General features: G+C 32.7%; 2 protein-coding genes across 2 annotated transcripts; one reads left to right on the top strand and one right to left on the bottom strand.

Moving 5' to 3' along the window:
• Nucleotides 1–9,987: 9,987 nt before the first annotated feature.
• LOC123714207 (NPC intracellular cholesterol transporter 1 homolog 1b-like) lies at nt 9,988–13,783 on the top strand. The gene has a single exon (XM_045668401.1). It carries the CDS (start codon nt 10,045–10,047, stop codon nt 13,765–13,767), a length of 3,723 nt encoding a protein of 1,240 aa, XP_045524357.1. The 5' UTR covers nt 9,988–10,044; the 3' UTR covers nt 13,768–13,783.
• Nucleotides 13,784–15,012: 1,229 nt separating this feature from the next.
• LOC123713662 (helix-loop-helix protein 1) lies at nt 15,013–19,748 on the bottom strand. Its single transcript, XM_045667452.1, has 3 exons — nt 19,736–19,748; nt 15,825–15,958; nt 15,013–15,398 (listed from the first exon to the last, which is right to left on the bottom strand). Exons 2-3 carry the CDS (start codon nt 15,944–15,946, stop codon nt 15,101–15,103), a joined length of 420 nt encoding a protein of 139 aa, XP_045523408.1. The 5' UTR covers nt 15,947–15,958; nt 19,736–19,748; the 3' UTR covers nt 15,013–15,100.
• Between the last annotated feature and the right edge of the window lie 4,755 nt (nt 19,749–24,503).

The following is a 24,503-nucleotide window of genomic DNA, read 5'->3' as shown; positions in this document are numbered from 1 at the left end:
TCATTCAGAGAATGCTATACGATTCAGGAAACACGTTTAAATGATTACAGTCTATATTGATACACAAGCTTGGCACAGATATACTCGTTCATCTTTCAGTAATAGTTCATAGTTGTTTAAAATATACAGTCACGCGTTTAATAGTGAAATATGTTTATTATTATGTAGAACAAAAGCTTGCAGGAGTAAGTGTAATAGTAATGTACCAAGTGAACTGGCGTTTTTCTGAACTCGAAATTCAGCAGGAACATTCTGGCAAGATGGTATGCAACAAGGACCAAATTTCGTCCTAATAGTTTTTAAGTTGTTACGTGTCCTACAATAGTGTCCTGGTGAATTAATTTCAACTTATGCCAACCCTACGGCTCGTGCTTTTGTTTCCACAGAGCATGTGTCGAGATGGGTTGCTTTTGTCTTTTTTTGTAGTCTGACCTGTTTAGTTACGTGGCACTAGATAAAATTTGTTTGTAAAGAGTTTTTCTATGTAACTGACTTCCGACGTGAATGTTGTTAATCTGTACTGTAAATGATGTTTAATCACGGCTTTTGTCGTCGGGGTTGAAGATTAACAATATCAATATTTATAATTACTACAGAGTGGATTTACATACATTAATTTATGTATGTACCTCTTACTCATTTAGTATTAGGATAAGTGCCTGCATCTGACAGTTTTATTGTATATTGAAATACATATCAATCAATCTAAATAGATACAAAGATAAAAGTTATCATTATCGATTTGACGATAACAAGTCCTTGTCCCATATAATATGTCGTGTTATTGATTTTTCGTCCACGTAGACGCTAGACAAACACGATTATGTAATGTTCATTTGATACGGCATACGGAACGTGACCAGACGTCCCGTTTTGAACGGGACTGTCCCTTTTTCCAATTACGAATTCCGGTGTCCCTAAAATGAACTGTGGGACGCAAAATTGTCCCATTTTGAGAAATAGCGCGAAAATTTGAGCAGCAGAATGTAAAAAAAACGTGCCGAGAGATTTCTTGTTTGAAATCGTCATCAGCTATATTAAAACAAATTTGTTCTTCTGTTCAACTAACTTAACATTTTGTGATTCGTACCTTTAAAACCAACTAATTTTTTCTAAATAAATAACTAAAAAAATGTTTTTTTTTTCACTGCTTATTATTTAGACTAAATTATAAATAAACCAATGTCCCGTTTTGAGTCAAATAATAAATGTTCACTTTCCGCATACCTGAGTACTAGACTTTTTCGTACTTGAGTAAGTACTAATGTTTGTAGTCTTAATTAATATATTGATGTATTGTATCTCATTAAAAGTGTAATACACAAAATTAAAGTTAATAGGAATATTTTTGCACATTATATCTATAGAAAATTTAAATAAATTTAAAAACTATGGTCACTGTGTACCATTTCCACTCTGTATTGCGATACTTATTCATTGAGAGAGGAAAGTACCAGCTCTAGAGTCTTCGGTACTACAGATACCGGCGAACTTCTTGAGCATTAAACAAGGGAGTGGGGGAAAGTTTCCGCACTACACAGCACGGGACACAAACGTCAATTGATTTACCAATCACGCTATCGACACGTCACTCTCCTGCCGCCGCGCACCAATGCCTGCCGCCCCAAGTGATACCTAAAAATCGCTTATGCGTAGTCAAGGACATTTGTTCAAGATGTTTGCCGGTATCTATATCTAGGCGCCAACTTAAATATTTAATTAGCGCCTGTGCGCTTGACCCAACGGCCCAAGAGTCTCTACCCCAAAAGGAACCAAATCAGAGAGAGACTCTCATATTTGAGTCATGTATTATTTTCCGCTTGCACTGCGGCCGCGCCAATTTTTATGCTGGTCCCACCGATTTGTAAGGAGGCTAATGTGTCCACACAAGTAGAATCCCATACCAAAGCTCGTCGCCGGTATTGTATTGTATACTAGTTGTCATTTAAAACTCGTCAGCCATTATTAATAGCTTTCGTAGCAGGACAGGCAGGCAGACCACTCTTATATTAGTCGACACAGTCATATTTATACATAGAAGCCATTATTTAAATATACCAAATCCCGTAAATAATTATGTAACTTATTCGGGACTCAAACATTAAACGCATCAAGTCGTCAGTTAACCCCGGAAGCGATGTTAAGAGATAACAAACAAAGAGTCAACGAATCAATAGCAACTTCACAATTCTTATAGAAAGGATATATAATAGAATAAATTGTATGGATCATTGCTTTGTTATTGTGTTTTCAGGGACAGCGGGCTTTCAGTGTAGTCGGTTATTTGTATAATGTTATGTATTTTGTAACCATTGTGACATGTAATATGCATCTATTTATAGAGAAATCTCCGAGTCAGGTATTGCGTGCTTAGTCTAAGCCATTATGTAAAGTAACTTAAAACAAAAAGATGTTATTATGGTACATAGCATGTCTTTTTCGTATATTAGTAGTATAGTTTTTTATTGCCTTCGGTCTTAGATTGCTCAACTTAAAAGTTTTTATCGCCTATACATATTCTTGAATAAATATTAAGAAAATTGCGTGCCTTTTTCATTCAAATGCCTGCCTGCTCGTTTGACTCAAAAAAAAGTTGGTACAATTTTGTAAATTACCATTAAGAGAAGAATTTAATTCATTCTCGAGTTAATGCCGAGTTATTAGGTAAGTATTAAAAAAACTAATGGCTAATATTTTAGCTTAGTGTTGTCTTTTGTTAACCTTAAAAAATAAATTGTGTAAAATAATTATAATTTATAATAATACATAGCTTCAATCCGGTAAAAAAGTGATTTCTTTCAATACTTTAGCTATACCCATTATTCAACATTGACGAAAAAAATCTAAAATAAATTCAGTTTCAAAAAACAACATTTAACAAAAGTTGTCCTCAAATTATCAAAGACCTAAATGTAATATTTCATCGCATTGTACTTAATCAATTAAAACATTAAATTCCTTGATAACAATTTGAAGTAGGTATTTCAATCGACATAATGCCAGTTTGGTCATGCTTCAGCTGCGTGATAGCCTTGTCGCCAATGTGCGTTTAATTTTAAGTTGGAATATTGTCAAAAGTAAGTACGTAGCTGTCGCATTGTTCAGGTTATTACTTGAAGCCCCGTAATGGAGTATGGCCATGAAGCACATATTGCCCGCTAATCAAATTAAATTTTAAAAATATTCAAATGCATAATCCACGACGAAAGCGGTTATAACTTCTAAGTTTAAATAAACATTATACGTTTTATGTTAATGCTTTATTTAAAAACGTTTATCGATTCCCCTAGGGGAAACTGTAGGTACCTAAGATATGCAGGATAACAAATAAAAATAATGTAAAAAATCTAAACTTCTAAAATATTTTTTGTCTTACTTAGTTTATTACTGCAAAAAAACGGGATTTTAATTTTAATGTATGTATGGTTCGATAACAATAATTTGTTATCGTATTTAACCATTTATAGTTTTTTTTCTGTTCAAACCTTGTCAATAATGAATATTACTATTTTATAATTCGTATAAAATCAGTTTTGCTGTAGAAACAAACTGGCAATGGTAAAAAATCAGAAGTCAGACGCAAAGCAGACAATTTACATAACCCCTTACTTAAGTAACATGTAAATTAACACATCGGAATTAATGTTTTATGCCTCTATAATAAAGATTACTTTTGTTTGAATATAATTTTACAATTTGTTTTTTTATAATTTGTCGGTTTACGGATTCGACCTTGTTCGCCACGTGCTTAAAAACCGCACTGTTCCAAGTTTGCTTTTTATTTTCAAATTTGCTATTAATTTATAGGTTACGGTATTTTTATTGAACTTTCGTTTGCTAAATTAACTGTACTAGAACAAAAATATTTAAGTAAAAATATTAAGTATTTCTACGATTTTACATATCAAATACTGATTTATTATTTAAAAAAACGACGTTTAAATTTCGACCAACTTTTAGTTTTTTTTATATTACTATTAACGTAATAAAAACTCCTGGCGTTTTGACGTAAAGATAATGCGTATTGCAATATTTCTATAAATAGCTCAGACTTCAAAGAAAAGATTGTGCGTTTGCACAGAGTAGTCACGAAATAGAAAGCATTGAGTGTCAATGACCTTGTCTAGTAGCATTAGAAGGAACATGTATGGTCTATAGATGATCTGTGACTATTCTTTTTTTAAATATAAGAGGTCCGAATAGTAAAAGTGACTTGAAAATTAATACCGTTACAACTTTGACGTCAAATTGTAATTGTAATTATTATCAATAAGATGTCGTGCGCATACGTCGTACTTATTAAACAAGTAGCGTCACAATTGACTTATTTAGACAATAAATTCTAGCATGAGGTAAGTACTGACCTATCTTAAATACCTACTGGGATGGTTTTATGCTTGGCTTGTTGACACAATCAACGTTTAAGTTATTTAATTGTACCTGAACTATTATTTTTTTGTTTGTTTGTATGTATGACTGTTACAAACACGTTTTAAAACGGAGGATTACAAATGATCAAATAATACATTATTTAATTTCAAAGTTTAGTTACACTTGAAATTTAAACCACACGCACTTATTTTACGTATTGAAAAGGTGAAATGACTTTGTAATATAACATTTTCCTTGAAGTCTTGATCTTAAATAAAATTAAAATTCATTCAAACTATAAACAAAGATTTATGATCTAATTCTAATCCATTGTTCTATGAAAAGGGTCTTTTAAAAAAAATCTTTTGAATTCCCTTTTCGCGATTTTCTCTGTAAAAATGCATAATTCTTAACTTTTGTTATATTATAGAAAAGGTGTACGTAGTGATGGAGCTAAACGGATTTGACCGTTAAAGCAATTATGCAAGTTTCACGGTTGCTTGAGACGCGACTTGCTAGCCGACACACTGCCTGTCTAAAGGGACGAGCTAGCGAGGTCATTCAATGGCGCTATCGATAAATTTATATTAAAATATGATTTTTTTATTATCAAATTTCTCACCTTTATCTCAAAAAGTTAAATCTACATACATATTCATTTATTCCTTATAGTATTTACTCAGGATAAATTTTGTCAAACAAATATAATAGCGAATTTAAGGTTAAAGTAAGTTATAAAAGTATAAACTGCAGAAATCACTAGCTTAGCTTAGTTGTATTTTAATCTCATAACCATTGGGTTTATTTAACATAACAATTTTACTTTATATTAAACTCGGTATGATATAGGAATTATTTTTTTAAATATTTAATTAAAACTATCGATAAATGAAAACATCATTATTCAATGTTTCATCGTTGGCAGTGGAAATTTCCATGCTAAAGCATGTAACAATATTCTATGCCGCTCTGACACACAGTTTGTCACATAAACCTCTCTCTTTCTCTCCAAATCGACGCAGGCGCTCTGACCCAGCTATTCTGCACTGCTTCCACTCATAAGCGTTGAATAAGTCTTTCTCTTTCGACCGAGCAAGTTATGCTATTTTACGAATAGCTCACAGTTATGTATACTTCTCAGTCGTCAAGCAAATGATTTTTGTTAGCCGTCTTTCTCTACTTGAATGGAGTAAAATATTTTGTTTTCTCGATGCAGAGCTACAGCTTCAAATCCAACTAAATATTACTACGACCACGTGCTTGAAGGTTAACGACTGATAATGGAGATAACGAGTATAAATAAACAATAACCATGCAGTTGTTTACATAGATGTAAAAATAATTAAATCGCTTATTTCGCAAAAATCGGCAGAGGAAAAGTTTTGTATAAGATTTAAAGCAATTCCACAATAATACAAATTGTAGTTAATAAGTACAAATGATTACTTTTTTACTTTCGTTCCAGTAATTAGTAAGTAAAGATATTATGGCAACCTTACATTCACATAAAGTTTTCTATTATAAGATAATAAACTTAGTTTGTTTGACAGTTTTTTATTTCTTATGTTTAAGTTAAGGCTCCTAATTCATTAGTTAGATACAAATTGAAGACATTATTTAGGCCTGCATAATCGTGGGCTATAATTGGTGCAGATAGGACAAACAGTACTTAAATTCTCAATTGCGATTCAATTGATAAAATTGTGTGACGAAACGCACAAAGCGCGACCAAGAAAGAATTGAATAAATATTTTCAATAAAGTTTATAAACATTTTACTTTGTGACAGATTTCTATCAACTTATTCTCGCTGGTACTAAACGTGTCACGGTGAGAATGTTCAAGAACCATGAATAAATTAAGGGTTTCAATAAATATATAACATCTAAAAATGAATGTAAGATTTTATAACAAAATATCTGAAAACAGATATCAAAAGTATTGGAATTTGTATGGCTTCATTTTCATGATAAATTTTTATAGCTGCATGTTGCTATTTTACCTTGAAAAACAATATTTTTTACATACTTATATCTTACCCTTAATGTAGATTTGATATAAAATTGGTACCTAAAGGTGTGGGGTTTTTCCATCGAGTTCAATACGTGCTTTTTGTAACACGACACGTACGTTAAAACAATATGGTGATAATAGCAACATCTACGTAATTTCAATGCCTATATTTCCATCAGTCATTCCTTACTGGGAAAATTAATTAAGTAAATAGACATAGACTATGTAACATAACTAAAATATTGCGAAATACCTTTGTATTTATGACATCATTAGACAACAATTTAAAATAAAATTTATACCACGATGTATAAAGACGTTTTCTTTGACCTTGTTTATATTTAGTAAAGTTTACTAAAAAATTTGGCGCCGATCACTTAAAATTATGTGAATCATTAAGCGGGAAAAATGGGAATTTTGTTGATAAAATTAGTCCAATGCGAAATAGTAACACCATTTGTGATTCCCTATACTAATAAATGATTATAGCTTAATAAACTTAGAAAACTTTACATTATCTAAAAGGCAACTAAATCCTATAAAGCAGGTAGTGTAGCTACTATGTGACATAAGGAAACCTCACTAGCATGTACTAAAGGTATTTATAATATGCATTATAAATCTATTGCAGCGTTGAATATTTAAATAATACTAAATAAAGCTAGATGAATGCAGAACTGAGCTATTTATAGATAAGATAGACCTACCTCACGCTTTTTAAACTAGTTATACGAGGAAAATGTGTTTTTCGCGCTGTTATAATATTCCAAAGTATTTTATGTAAATGGTAAAATCATGTGATACATAAATGCACGTCCCTGGTAAAATGGACTCGTTTTGTGTAAATATAGGATCCAGTGACGTCAGCGTGCTGTAACTGCAAAACTTGGCACTGTACGCGAATTTTCTAATTTGTTTATCTCGTCTACCGACCGTGAATTCTGGCAGTTGAGTTCACAGTCATGTTTATTTACTTATTTAAATTATGAAGCATTTGATAGACATCATATAATAAATGAAACAAATAGTTAATAATCAGTTCATGAAGATCTTGAAACGAAGCTGCAATAATACCAAATTGATTCTATAATTTTATGTTACAGTGAAAAGTAGGTTTAAGATAATTTAGGCAAATTTACTGAAATATTACCATTTTGTTTCATTTTGCAAATTTCTGTCATAATGTTCTGGAAATTATATATTTAGACACTATTTCCATCTAGTGTTGAATAGCATAATAAAAATAGTTCTTTTTTCTCTTAGTTTTGTGATTTGATATGAAACTCATAGATGTCGCTGCACAGGGCGATTTCATGATGCACTTAATGAATAGGTGTCAGTTATAAATGTTAATAAACAGCGTGTGTCAATTAGTGCCTATTTATTAATTTAAATTCATCATGTTGACTAGAATATAAAATAAAAATAATTGGTATTATTACGAGTTAGAATCATGTGAGATTTAAATCAATTTAAAATTTAAACTCTGTGTTGATTCAGCTACAACTAGATGCCGCCACTTGTAGTAATCAACAAACTCTTTGGCCGTAGTTTAGTGGTCTGAGGGTAAAGGAATTGCAAAAGACTACAAAAACATGTATCTTTTTGTAAAAAATAAAACAATCATAAAGATACACTCGTATGTCATCATTTGAGATGAACAAACAAATACTATTTGTATTATTAATTATTTGTGTTATAATTCAAAGTTCTCTAATCCATTTCTTTAGGATATAAAAAAGAGGTGGTAAACATTTAACATGTACGTAGATAAGAACACATTGCGGTTGCGGCAGTCGCTAGCATTTTGTATCTCACGAACACCCTAATCTTCTATTATAATTAGCCCTTCTGTGGGAATCTAATAATCACCCTTGTATCAATTACACATCACTTGCCCATCTAGATTTCCCTAGACAACGATTCGAACATTATCCATCTTATTAAACACGTGACTTGTCATCAAGCCATGCCCAAAGTGAATCGAAACGTGTGGTACCTACTTTCGTGTGTACTTTAAAATATTCTTACAATTATTTCGTAATTATACGTAATTTTTTTTACCACAGGGTTGGTAGTGTGTTTTGCAGAGAAAATGCAATTTATGGTGACTCATTAATCCTACTTAATAAAAAACTTAAATGCAAAGAAAGAAAGGATCAGCTTGTACCCTGAAGAACTATTGAAATTCCTGTGTGGAACTGGAGAAATTCATTGTTGTCTGTCTATATTGTCCTCCGTCAGCTGTCTATAATAATGTTGAAAATGTATTAAAGGAGATATTGTGAAAATGAGTAAAGTGTAATAAAAGGCTAATTGTGTATGGGGACTTCAATATCGATTTACTTTGTCATTCTAATTATAGATACGCATACTAAGTCTTTTTCGTTCATTCAATTTAACAAATCAATTTCATTCATTCACAAGAATAACAGCCAGCACTGCAACTTGTATAGATAATATATAGTGATATAGGACTTTTGAATGGTTGCATTTTCAATGGATTTAAATTTGATCACACTGGGCAATGGTTTCAATTCCAATTACGGCAACAAAAGACGAAACATTTGATAACGCCTATTACAAATGACCGTTTGGACAGATTTAGGCAAACATTGGTGTATAGGATGCAATTTTGAATAATTTATTGATGAATTCAAGAAAGTATTTTACCCAAAATACACATTTGTGTTGTAGAAGCGGGCTGTTCGGAGTATTTGTTTTGTTTCCCCAAGGGAGTCGGTGCGGAACAAGTTTAAGGAATTGAATATTATGACACTATTAGGTCAATAAATTCATGAAGCCTTGTTTTACAAAAAATATAAACGTTTATAAATAAATGGTGTCTTTCACCAGTATAATACTCCAAACAGAACTAATTTAAGCGTATGACCAACCAGGCTCCAGAAGATAAGACACTCATTATATAGAAATTTAATTCGTTTTACAACAAACTCCCAAACGAAATTAGAGAATTATCACTAAATATATTCAAAGCTCTCGTTAAACGTAAATTAATCAATAAAGCTTTTTATAAATTTGACTATTATTTAAATGATCCCAATCCTTGGATTGATTTGTAATTCAATCAATCAATCAATTTGTATGACACAAAACTTAGCGATTAAAAAGAGTGGTGGTAAGTTTCTTGTCCGTTCTTTTTCCCTGCTCTACGCCCTTGACTTGCGAACTGGTAGGAAATGTAAATTTAGAACTGACGTTGATAAGTGTGCTTGTTTACCTATATGAATAAAGTTATTTTGACTTTGACTTCATAATTATAATCGTTTAAACGACTCAATGATTTGCGTGCAGATATTATGTTTTAAGTTTATTATTCTAAATGATTAAAAAAAAAAACGTACTAAAAATATGATTATTATCATTTGTAAGTATATATATTTATTAGATTCATAGACCCGTGTTAGTTATCGGTATTAAATAACCCGAAATAATTTTGCAATAATTAGGGTTCTAATTATTATCTAATAGAGAAAAGCGATTAAAAAAGTATTATCTTAGGTATAGCTATTGAAATTTCTGATATGTTATCGAATGACTATCCCTTTGTAAAGCTGAAACTGATTACTTTAGTATACATTATAACGCGGGCGGCCACGTTTAGTTATCGTGTTCGAATAATAAAAGTGATGGAATAACAATGAACGCTAAATTATTCCTATTACTCTGGATTTGGCTCCTTGGTTGGGATTTCGCCACGGCTCGATGCGTTTCTCGAGGAGAATGTGTTACAATTAACGGACACCCAAAGCCGTGTGCGGTTGATTCAGAACCAACACCAATTCTTAATAACATTACTGGCGCTGAACGAGATCATCTTCTCAATATTTTAGAACAACGATGTCCCCATTTAGTTTATAATGAAGAAGGGGATAGAATTCCAGATAACGATATTTTAACCTGCTGCGATCCGATACAGGTTGAAGTTTTCGCTGAAAGTCTCCTACTAGCAGACAGTGTGCTTGGAAGATGTCCAGTTTGTTTAAGAAGTTTCATGAGACAAATATGTGAAATGAATTGTTCACCCGATCAGGCGCGATTTGTTGATACGGTTATTGAAACCGCCCCCGACGGACAACGTTATGTGAATGAAATAAATTACAGACTTCATAATGACTTTATGGATAATGCTTTTAAAGCTTGCTCAGAAGTAATGTTGCCACAATCTGGAATGCCATCGGTGAATTTAATGTGTGGCAACGCTCCAGTCTGTGATGCTGACGCGTGGTTTGGATATACAGGTGACACCGAAAATAATCCATTCGTATCTCTAAAGGTCAACTTCTTGAGAGTAAACTCTACCGAAGATTCAATGCATGTTAACGCTCCATTATGCCATGAAACAATTGAAGGAGATATACCATGCAGTTGCATTGATTGCTCCGCAAACTGCCCTTCTGGTGAGATAATTATACCACCTATCTGTACTGTTCTTTCTGTAAATTGTATCGGCTTTTCAGTCGCAATTACCTTTGGAGTAATAAGTATTACTGTATTTATTGTACTTACATTATTAGAGTATAAAAGACAAAATAAATTAAAGCGAAATAGTAACGCAACGCAAAATGAAGTTAATACTATAACCAGGGGCTTTCAAAGCCTCTTTGAAAGCATCGGTACATTTAGTGCTGATAATCCTATAATGATGATAATGATGATGTCTTGGGTAGTATTTATAATGTTTTTTGGTCTGACTCGCCTGCAGTTAACTGCAAATCCTTTAGAACTATGGTCGGACCCTCAATCGATTTCTCGTCAGCATTTTAACTATTTCAATTCGAGATTTGGTCCATTCTATCGGGCTTCTCAAATATATTTAACAATTGAGCTTGAGCCATTTCAAGTAGACAATACTACGTATGGTCCGGCTTTTAGAGTGGAAGCGATACAAGAGTTGATCAAATTGGAAGATGCTATAATGAACATTGGTCGAGAAGATGATTCTGTAAAACTGGAAAACGTTTGTCACGCACCTCTTCGTGCTCGCGGCGCAGAACAAAAACTAAGTGATTGTGTATCAATGTCTGTATCGGCTTACATACCAAACAGAATTATAAATAACAATACGTACCTTACAAATATCCAAAATTGCTTAAACAACTATTTATCACTTAGTTGCTTGCAACCTTGGGGTGGAGGTGCTGATCCAGAACTATCACTGGGTGGATATGAAGAAGATAATTTTATTAGCGCACACACACTCATTATTAATTTCCCTATAACTAATCATTTGTCAAAAGTAGATCTGGAGCCTACATTGGAATGGGAAAAGAAATTCATTGAATTGATGCACGATTATGAACAGAATTGGAAGGCAGGTTTTGTGGACGTAGCTTTCGCAGCCGAAAGGTCTATTGAAGATGAAATAGAGAGAATATCGGAAGCGGAAATAATTCCAGTTGCGATTAGTTATTTGCTTATGTTTATTTATGTGATATTTGCTCTTGGCAATGTAAGAAGAATTAAAACGTTTTTCCTTGACAGTAAAATAAGTGTTGCCATTTCTAGTATTATCGTTGTTTTGTTAGCGATAGCTTGTGCCATGGGCTTATTAGGTTTCATGAATGTTACTATCACACTATTAGCTATCAATGTGATTCCATTTTTCATTCTATCTGTAGGTATCGATAACGTTTTTCTAATGGTTAATTCCATACAATATGTACAAACAAACCTTACAAAATATAGTGAATACAAGGAAGGTATGAGTTTTGATGAAAAACGCCGCTTCATTTTTGGTACGATGATGAAAAATGAAGGACCATCGATGTTTATTTCATCTTTAACACAAATAACGTGTTTTGCTATAGGGAGTTTAGCAAATTTTCCAGCAGTTCGTTCATTTGCAATTTTTGCAGCAGTTTCTTTATCATTTCTGTTTATATTTCAAATCACAGCTGTCGTGGGAATCTTATCACTTGATTACAAACGGTCTATTAAGAATCGTTTTGATATATTTTGTTGTGTTCAAAAGAAAATTATTAACGACGATGAACCATTACATTCTGAAATCCCCTACGAGAGCGTTACCCAAAAGTTGATGGAGCCTTACGCAAATTTTTTATTAAATTGGCGTGTAAAGGTATTTGTTGTTATAATTTTTCTTCTCTTCCTATGCGTATGTGTCGTACTAATTCCACAAATTGAAGTGGGGCTTGATCAGAATCTTGCATTGCCTGATGATTCCTACGTTTATAAATACCTAAACGCTGTAAATAATTTATTACCGTTGGGTCCACCGGTGTTTTTTGTTTTGAAGGGTGGTTTAAACTTCTCTAACCCTGATCATCAGAACGTTGTTTGTGGAGGTCAGTTATGTAATGACAATTCTTTAACTATGCAGATATTTTTAGCCGTACAACAAGAAGAGATTACATACATGAGAAGAATATCAAACTCATGGCTTGACGACTTCTTTGATTGGGCTAGTTCACCCAACTTGTGTTGCAAATACAATACTACTGACGGTGGTTTCTGTCCAAGTATTTCGTCTGAACCTGAATGTGACTATTGTTCTATTCCAAGGAGTGATTATGCAAATGGGTTGAGACCCGCCGAAGACGCTTTTGACCGTTACATTCCTTTCTTCTTGCAAGATGCTCCAACAAATACTTGCAATAAAGGTGGCTTAGCTAGTTACTACTCTAATATCAATTATGTTTTGGATTCTGAGGGTCGTGCCACCGTCCATGACTCTAACTTCATGGCGTATCATTCTTCACTGAAAACCTCTCACGATTACATTACCGCAGTTAAATATGCGTATGAAATAAGTGACAATATAACAGCTGCTATTAAAATTCGTACTAGCTTAGACGTTGAAGTATTTGCTTATTCTGTATTCTATGTATACTACTCCCAATATTTGACCATATGGTATGATACTTTTATTTTGTTGTTATATTGTCTCATAGGAGCTTTCGTAATAAATCTCATAGCAACTGGGTTTAACATTTTGACTACTCTAGCGATGATGATTACAGTTGTAATGGTAGTTGTTGATATGATGGGAATAATGTATATGTGGGACATTCAACTAAATGCCGTGTCTTGTACTAATTTGATTGTAGCAATAGGTATTACTGTGGAATATTGCACTCATCTAGCATATGCTTACAACACTAGTCAGAAACCGCCATCAGAGAGAGTAGAAGATGCAATTATAAAAGTCGGTGCTACAATTATTACCGGAATAACATTTACGAATATTCCTATAATTGTCTTAGCATTTTCGTACACTGAAATCATAGAGATATTTTTCTTTAGAATGCTGTTTAGTATAGTAATTCTTGGTTTTCTTCACGGTTTCATATTTTTCCCTGTACTGTTAAGTTACATAAACAATTTAAAGTATAAAATATAAAACAAATTACTGAATATTATTGTATAATAATACGCAATATAATGTTAAAATAATTTTACATTACATACAAAGTGTGATTTGCAAATATAATTTATATTAAATTGTTCCAAAATAAAAGTAAAACTTTTATTTTTTCTCAATATATATATATATATATATATATATATTATACGTGTACTGATATATGTGTCTTAATATTAAAAAGTGATGTTTTAATACCTACCGAAGCACTGATAAGTTTATATAAAATTGAAATTCTGATAATAGTGATAAATAGAAATCACAGAGGAAACGTAATGTGTCGATTTAGTAATGTAAGTAAATTAAGACCGTGATAGTAATATATTGTCATAGAATCCACATTGTTACCGAATGCCGTTCTCCTTGACCTTATTACTTTACCCCATAATTTATTATTGTATTTAAATTGCGTCCCTATCCCAATGTTGTTTTGCATTAAAAAACGCGTATTTAACTATTTATTAGCCTTGATCCTTAAATAGAATAAAATACTACTTAATAATAAACACTTTTATTTTTAAACACTTACTTACAATGACAATTAAGATACAATGATTTACATATAAAATTTATATTCATAACTCACCCAGATGAGTTTTCGGCGCCAAATGCCAACTATAGACATGCCCCAATACACAGATTATAAAATGCCATTGAGCAGATTTTTGATGCCAAAAGAAAACTTTTTTTTTAGTTTCAGATTTAGATTTATTAATATTGAAAAAAAATACATTTTTCAATTCTATGTCAACATCTTTACAACAAGACCATCTTATTAATTATACATTTAGAGGCAAAAATGTATTAAGTAAATATCTTTATAATTATTCTCTATTAATCAAATGTCAAACGTTTTTTTTGTTCACCTTTTAATTTCTCTTATCAATATAATAAGATGATAAATATTGATCATTAGTAGTAGTACTTATACGTTGAATAAAATTGTTATCTTTACAAATCTTTACAACATCAGCAATCTTCCTAATATCGACATTAAAATATTATTGAATGCTATGAGATCAATTTATTACGACTATATAAATATAATATTGTTTTTTTTGTCAAATACTAATAAATTAACGTAATCTTGCTAATATTAGTTCATGAGCCATTGATTTCAGGTTTTACTCACTAAATGCATAGAACATTTCCGCCATGAAGCTGCGGGATACAGCGTTTTTACGGACAACTTTTCACTATAATAAGTCCTTTTTAGTTAGAGACGAGTCGTACCAAAAACTAATAATGACATATTATTTTCAACAACCGCAGCTGCTTAGCTTTAGTATTTGATAATACATTTATATATCCTTCACGCATCCAAAACATGATTTAAATACGCAATATAACAGATAGCGAGTCGAAGAATTTCAATCTTTGACAGTTTTTTGTCTGGAGGCAGGGTTGGGAGAAGTCTCCGAAGTGAACCAAATGCTGCGTTAAATGCTTCAACTCTTATTCTCTCTCTAGTAGCGTGTGCTGTTCTGTATTTTAGAGTGGCTCTCCTTCTTCGTCTCCTCTCTTCTCGCGATAGACCGGCGTACGGTGATCCCGCTCCACTAGACAGATAAGCTTCTTCGGATACAGCGCAGGGCTCCAAAGATCGATCTCTAAAATTAATAATAATTCTTAACTTAATGTTGTATAAGTTAAGATCTTGAAAGACCAGGTTTCCTAATTGATTAATTCAAAGGCATTCCGTGCGATTGAATTGGAAAATCAAATCATTTAATGGTTTAACAGTATTTGGAGCCTATTTCATTATAAATTAACAAATTAAGTCGAAGTATTTGCAATTTTAACAATGGTTTGGCATTTTTTTATTTAAATCTTTTTATCTTTTAATAATGCGAATACTTTAGAATTATTTTTGTTCATTTTTATTGTAGCCTATGTCAGCCCGTCATTATACTTGGTTAAACGGAAAATATTAGGACAATTTTATAATTAAATTAATATTAAACCGATTAATTGTTTTTTATAAATTAATTATATTTGTTTGCATCGTTTGAACTTATTAAAAAATCCGAACATACCTTTTTCTAGGCGCCATGTTTTCGCAACCAGTTATCGGTAATAAAGCTTCCCTCGTTTCAGCTAGCATACAGGGCAACGATCCGTCCTCCATATTGGCAGCTTCCAACCAGCTCTTCATCATGAGATCGTAATTCTGAGAAGTTGACATATGCAGAAATTTGTAATAGCTATAATATGTAACGTGACAGGTATTTTAAATAATGCCATATGGTATAGAGAAAACCCACTACCAAAAAATAACTGATGTTTGATATTACGAATGTTTGACAAACGTTTCGTACGTTTTTAAGTTTAATTTAAAACTAAACTCTAATGTTCTGTAATTAGGAACATATTATCTAATTATTCACTATTAATTTTGCTCCGAAGCCAATTGACTTCGCGATAAACAAATGTAGTCTTTATAAAAAAAATATCGTGAACATATTGCTAAGGGTAAACTCGTAGACGGCTGGACCAATACTACTAATAAGTAAAAAAAAAACATATAAATGCGAAAGAAAGTTCGCGCGGTTAGCTTGAAGATAAATAAATGGAGGTACTCGCGCATTACCAAACACAAGTAAAGATTACATATTGCTCTAATTAAGACGATTAATGGGTAGGTTAGATATACATCATGAAGTCGGCTTTAAATCAATATTTTCGTCGTATCCGAATGGTACACACTACAGCATAGAAAAAACAGCAGCATCATAATTAAATTCTTCAATCGATCTTGCTTATTTATTATAGAAGAATATATGCAGTTTTTTTTAATTTTCAATGTATAATAAGTCTTCCTCATGAAACATTATAGGTTTTAGGTGTTCTAATTTATATAACAGCTTTTTATTATTTCTTGAACTTATCAAACAATAATTTATTTTACAACGTCTTGAATAAGAGGGAAAGTTTATATATTATTCTATGGCACTCAACTGTCAAAGGAAACCCTTTCAAGCCCCGGGCTTGTTTTGATTCCTGATCAAATCGAATTTACTGGCCGCAGTACAAATAAATAATACATTCCACGTTCACACCTCGCACTAAACGCGGTCTTTAGGGGATAATAAATCCGTATTTATTCTTTTTATATGTCTGCAACCCCTCGTAATCGAATCATGTTATAACCATGTTGAATCGATTGTATCTACTTATCGAGAACACTTAATAAGTGTAGCGTGGCGTAGGCAAGTGTACTAGCCTCTGCTAGTACTCTTGAATTTTCTATACACGACGTTTTTGGATGCAATTTTGATGTAGTTCTGTCAATATACGCACCTATAATTTAGCGATCGCATGGTACTAATGCTTAACAATGAAGTCAGGATCGCAATAACTATTTCTATCAGGAGGTACGGTACTGTTTTATGCTGTAACTGTTTTATGGGACTTAGTATCAATTAAAAAGTGTCGAGTGTGTATAATATGTTTCAGTGAAATATTGTATCCTTGACACTGCACGTAATAATTTTCTACGTTTCCCTCGGATGTGAGTCGTATGATTTTCTCAATTTCTTTTGGTTCAAGAAGATGAACCTTCTGTTTGGACAAATCTTATAGTTTCGAGGTGAAGCGATTTATAATATGATATACGAACTAAGTATAATTATGTGGATTTAATATACGCTAGCACCATTTGTACTATACGTGGGTAATACTGAAAATGTTTAGAACTGGCCAGTTAGAAACATTGCTAATAAAAACTTTTTTGAATTTCAATTTTAAAACTCTTTGGTAACCTAAGGTAGTATATTGCATACATGTGTCATTTGTTTTTGTGAATTAGCGGCAAAACTAAAACAAATCGGTCAATAATTTATTATGAGTTTCGTAGTGGGCTAGCTCAACAACAAAACAATGATAGGCTGCGATTAGTATTTCTAAATGAAGCCCCATCTCGTGCCACTATTTACAACTGGTTTAACGAGTTTAAGCGAGGATGTAGCAGTCTCAATGATGATCCGTGTGAGTGACGTCCTTTAACAGTGACTACTGAAGATAACATCAGTGCTGTGCAACGCATGATAGAGGAAGGTAAGAGAGTGACCTATCAGCAGATACGGGCAAGCCTAGGCGTTGGTATGAGTTAAGTTCAAAAAATATTACACGAACATTTAGGCTTCAGGAAGCTTTGTACCAGATGGATTCCCCATACTTTAACCGATGACTAGAAGCCCCTTCGCATGGACTGGTGTCGCCGGATAGGTTCAACGGCGGTGACTCAAATGTTGTATTTGAAATCGTAACAGGGGATGAGAGTTGGATATATTACAATAAACCCAAAACCAAAAGACAATCAGCTCAGTGGGTCCTTTCCAGGATCCGCCAACTAAGGTAAAGAAGTCAAGGAAAAAAGATGATTGCCTCATTCTTTCTTCTGAAAGGTAATTTTGCGACAGTTGTGCTAGAAGATGGAAGGACAGTTACTGCAGACTGGTATGTCAATCGCTTTTTGCCTGTAAATAAATTCGACAGCAGCGCTCTCGAAGCAGGATCCTCCTTAACCACGATAATGCTTCAGCGCTCTCCGCAAAACGGACTGTTGAATACTTGCCTATGGCAGGTGTCGAGATAATGAGTCATCCGCCATACAGTCCTGACCTAGCGCCCTGCGACTTTCATTTATTCCTAAGAACTAAAGATAAAATTCGAGGTATTCGTTTTACGAGCCCTGAAGATGCGGTGACAGCGTACGAAAATACCATAGAAAAGATTCCTAAGGAAGAATTGGTCCACTGCTTTTCTCAGTGGTTCCATCGAATGTGACGATGTGTAGTGAGGAACGGAGATTACTTCGAAAAACAATAAAAGTATTGGCAACTTTCTACATTAAGGCGTTCTAAACATTTTCAGTGTTACCTAGGTATCATATCATACACACTTACAAAAATATGGATTCGTTAAAATCGATGTATTTTAAAATTAAATCTTATATTTTTACTTGGGTTAGATGTTAATGTATATAATTTAAACATTTATTTTCTTTATTTGAATCATTTTAATTACTTGCAGACAAAACCGTTACACAATTATTTATTATTCAAAACCACTTTCGCGATTACTCAGTCATAACTTATTATAAGAATAGACAACACAAGCTATATACCCATATCATAAACAAACTATTGAACATATAATATTGAATATATAATCGTCGATTTAAGGATTTGAATTGACAAAGCCGTCCTTGTATATGTTTAATACATTTGTTTAATTTACTATAATCTACATTCAAGTTGCTCTCAATTTACAGGCATTTTATTTAGGGGTAGCTTTCCAATTCTTATTCAATTCCAATTTTCATTACTTCTCAATTACTATAGTAATTGAGTGAGATTTAAAGGCATTTAAAAGATATACACTATGTTCTTGTAATTAAACCAGATGATTTTTTTTACGATACATTATTTAAATTAATTAATATACTAATCTTATACACTTTTTGTATGGGTTTGATTTACAGTATAATTTGGATCTAGAATTTAATTTAACTTTAAATTTGGTTGAAATATGAATTATCATGTAAATTCGTTGGCTGAATAAGCTAAGAAAAGAACTATCTTTAATTATTATAATCGGTTAAAAAAACCGAACTGAGTTATCAATTATCAACATGATTACACAATTTTTAATTTATAACAATTATTATTAACGACCATACTTCCAGTCGCCTATTAGAATACATGTCATAAATGCCTAAAGAATGGTGCAACTAGGGAAAAAATAATACTTATTATTCTATTAGACTAAATCTATTTTGCCATAAGATCTATGGTGAACTTATTTGAACCTTTCCTAAATTAATTCCTATAGCATCCGCTAAATTAATAAATGAGTAACTTGGACATAGCAGTTAAAAAGAAAAATAACTAGAATGCTTACACTAAGTCTTATTAAAACATTAAAATTTTAAAAGAGTACTTACGTTAATAAACAAAATAACAGGAACTAAACTTTATATTTCTCATTTGTTAATATATCACTTCACTAATATTCCCGTTCGGCAGATTCAGTGAAATACTGATACGGACTGCAGCATCCCTCTCTTATATGACCTCTGTGAGGGGTTGGACCTCAGAGGGCGGTACCACTGTTTCCTTGTATCATTTAGGAATTTTTATTCACAAATGTACTGGATATGATTTATTAATAAACGTTAATTATGAATATCTATATTTTACAATGTTCTCAACATTCTAAATAACTTTTTCATATGTAATAAGCGTTTATTAAGATTGCAAAGATAAAATAATCACTGTTAATTAAGAGAATTGTTCAGTCCTAATTCTCTTTAAAAATGGCTTTTTCAGATATTAAAAATAGGATTTACAATAAATTATTGGAATTATCCATATTGATGTACCAGACCTTTGACCAAGATACATTTTATTTCAGATTTGGTTTTAATTAAACAGCATACCATTCTGTATTCAATTATATTGATCTTTTTTATCGAATAAGAAGTAACAAAGATGAAACTCCATTTTTCTATACTCACTGTGATATGGGTTATATATTTATTCTATAACATTACCTACCTATATTTACGTATATACGATTCTTCATTCCCTGCATTCGCTATACGTAATAATAAAGTTACAAAATTATTTAAGAGTTATGTTATATCGTAATTTAGATAAGCAGAAATTCTGATATTAGTTTCTTTATAGAAATATACCCATTTAACCAAAATCACATTACACCAGATTGTATAACTATATTATTTTCCATATTTAGTACCAAAAACGAATAACTCGTTCCAAACATTAAAAAAAAACTCATGTACCACGCAGCATCTGTGTATCCGCCCCTCGGAGATCAGCCAATAGAAGAGCGACTCCGCCTATTGATCCAGGACGCAGGTGTTGCCGGGAAATTTATACAGCCTTTATGAAAATACGATGAATATCGATTTCCCAATTCATACACAGATAGTCGTAAAAGGGAAAATGTATAAAATATAATTTACATATAACACATATGTATATGCGCCACAGCCTCGGAAATTATATAGGAAGCATTTGGTTCCTTCATAATTCTTAAGCTCAGCTCAGCTCAAGTAGTGATCAGCATTTTGTGGCAGACACACGTCATCCCATCTAACGGTTAGATACAAAGTGGAATCGCGCTAAGTATGTCTTCCAAAAACGATTACGATGTACGGAAACCATTGTGTGCGCTTCCATGACAGTTAATAGTTAGAGAACTTCTCGATCAAACTTCGAATACCCGAATAATAACTTTTTCTAATCAATGAACTTGCCCTAAAACCTAAATTAAACATTCTGGAATCTGGAAACAAAAACGTGTCTTCAACCCTTTAGATATTTCATTTTAATAAATGTTAAAAATTTAAGTATACAATAGTCAAATGACACGCTATTTATGAATAACGAAAACGTTTCAGTTGTTTCGTCGCAATAAATTCAAATGGGCATGATTAGACATGACCTTAAACTTTGTCATGATAAAACGTTTTACAGTTTTATGTAACAAAACACGATGTTTTAACAAAAAAAAACTTGGTATTTGATTGTTGTTAAGATGTGTTAACTTAGTATTATAATGTACACTTATGAAGAGAACGGCAATACTAAATTTATTATTATATAGTTTTCTGGTTCAGCGCGATAAACGGGCTCCATTTTCTCGAAGAAGGCAAGAAAGGAATGTTTAATATAATCTGATTATGTGGATCGCATAGTGGTCCTTTGCAGGAAAACAAAAAAATTGGGATTTGAAAGATAACAACGTAACGTTTACTAATATTAAGGCCACCTGAAGCTTGTACAACGCATTGATTAAAAGTATGTTAGAGTGTAACTCGTCTGGTTGCGCATCAGCATGAAACTAAATACTGTACGGTATAAGTTTACTCGATTTCTTTATTATAGACTATATAGCACCTATCCCTACTAGCCTTAATGTAATCAACATTATTTGTCTTACCCTTAAATAAGGAAGAAAAGAAAAAATCATAAACAAGACGCGACCTACAGTTGGCCTACTATCGGTTTCTTTGTACCTAGGGTATATGTGCGACGACAAAGGTCAAGGTTGTTTGCGGTACGAAGGACCAGAACTAGTCTGTTGTACAGATGCTCGTTAACAAAGACCTTGCGCCTACGAGATTCTGTCTCCGACACTATCGACATCATTAGGTTCGCAGAGAGAGTTCACAGTAGCGATATTGCGTATCTTACGTATTTAATATTATATATTTCATTTTTTCCGATATTATCGTAATTGCTTAGTACTGTAAGGATGGTGTATGTAATTTGTAAATAAATAAATGTCTGTAATTTGTTTTTTTTACAAAATCATAATAAGAACAAAAAACTATGTGCCTAAGCAGCTTAGCTTTACCCTTTAGAGTTGTAAGCAAAAGTTATACGTGTGCACAAGTGATGGCTTTCAACTTAAAACATGAATTGTATAGGTTGGGGAAAAAGTTTCTTTGCATTAAAAAAAATCATAACATTTTTTAATATAGTTCATTTACATTTAACTAAAGTATGTAGGTACCATTTTGTTTGATAACTTTTTGCCATTTTGTAAGTAGGGACATGATACCATTGCTATGGAAATTAAAATCCCGCGACTATTGGTTTTGGCAGTCCTTTCGTGATGTTCACCTGACACTGCCTATAGAATTCTGAAGAGACAGAAACAGTTGGAAATCTGAAGGTGCAAAGTCAGGACTATACGGCAGATTCATTAACATCTCCCAGCCTCTTTCGCCTCCAAATTCTCTTAATTTTTGCTGAGTGGCTAAAGATGTGTGTGCGTTATCATGATGAAAAACAAAACCCCCTCTGTTGGTTAATTCCGCCCGCTTTCTCTCAACTTCTTGCTTTAATCTCATCAGGTGTTCGCAGTAGAGTTCAGTACCGCTGGTCCTGCCTGGTGGTAAAAGCTCATAACGAATAATGCCAATTCCAATCCCACCACACACACAGCATCACCTTGTTGCACCCCGGGTTTCGCCACAGTTTGTAAACCCTGAATGGTCTTTGACCACGACCTTTTTCGCATGTCCTTTATCAGCAGTTATCAGCTTCTTTAAAAATGGTTCGGTTTCATTACGTCGTAATAAAGAATCACAAATGAGTACACGGTTCATTAGGTTTCTTTCAGTTAGCTCGTGAATTAGGTGTTATCTTCTTTAAAATTTAAACTTTTAATACCAAAAACCAGCCAGATACAAATAGTATAGCTAAAGAGATTTTATTAATAGTATCATACATACTATAATGCGAAAATACTTTTTCCCCAACCGAATATTTACAATAAGTAAAATTAAAATATAGTATCAAATAACAAGATTACCACTAATGTTAACGATTTTTTAAGAACGGGAAGACATAAATATAATGTACTTCAGCTTAGTTCACGTTCTTAAAATTAGTCAGTAAATTAATTTAAGCAATGGTCCTGTACCGGTCGGAGACATTCTCCGATTAATTCTATGTCGTGTTTAAGTTGTTTCAGCATTAATATAATAGTATAATAAGTTAACTACGTATACAAGTCTATAGAAGGTCATGGCAACGTTAATTCACCTACTGTGACATCGCCACAAGTCGCGCAAACTGAAATTTTTCCAGTAGTTTTAAAAAACCTAGTTCGGCACTAAATTAAAAATATATTTTCCAATTTTATGAATTCCTAGGAACACAGATGGTATATCTATTAAATTAACCATATTCGAGTCTGGTTAAATCTATTTTAAATGAAAACTTGTACAGCTACAAATTTTCAAGGTAGAGGCTTTGAAGTGCCGCCCTCGTTTTGCAATTGTCATGTTCTAGATTATTTTTACAATCCAACAACTTCGTTAAAATTGCACGTAAAATAATTTTTAGGTATGGTTACACAAACCATCCAGTTCGCAGCCTCCATCAATTAGTAGGACTGACATGTATAAGTTGGTAGAGGGAAGAGGGAAATACATTTTCAACAATTTCGCTGTTTTCACTAATACAAAGTGTGAGCTGAGGGCGCAAAGGATTACTGGTTGGTGGGCGGCGCACTAGCTGTTTTACTCTAGATTATGGAAGTTTGCTACACCAATGACAAGTGAGAGGGCAAAGTCATCGTCAAATTTTTTTGCAGTCTTCTACCTGTAAAACATCAGAAAACGTTATATTCTGTATGATTTCAATTAGCAAACAAAAAATTCGGAATCCAAATTTGTTGCCCCAAAAATTTGCCGCCTTTGCCGGCAATCTGCCGGGAAGAATAATCCTCGTAGCAATAAGTTGCACTTGTATGTACAATAAAGTAAAAATAAATTTAAAAATCAGAGATACAGTGACGCTTACAAATCTTTATGGTCTATGGTATTTAGTTATACATATATTTTATTGAAAAATTTATTTTGTACATATTAGCTTACTACACTAGTCACACTACAAAAATGCCGGTTTCCTTACGATGTTTACCTTCAGGGCAGCAAGACAAAAAAGCGCAAAATAAAGAAAAACAACGGGCGGAAAGCTCATCTGATGTTATATCCATGGACACTATCAATGCCAGAGGGCTCCCGAGTGCGTTTCTGACCTTTTAAACATTGGTTCGCTCTTTTATTGAAGGGATTGGTCGTTGACGATTCGAGTCGCTCTTCGTCGAATACGCTCAAGTGGCCGGAACCGGTACTGGGGAGCTCCCGCCCAGAGGACAGGACAGTACTC

The sequence above is a fragment of the Pieris brassicae genome, chromosome 1 (genome assembly GCF_905147105.1).
Source record: "Pieris brassicae chromosome 1, ilPieBrab1.1, whole genome shotgun sequence".
Lineage (NCBI taxonomy): Eukaryota > Metazoa > Arthropoda > Insecta > Lepidoptera > Pieridae > Pieris > Pieris brassicae.
This window is presented reverse-complemented; position numbering and strand designations above follow the sequence as displayed.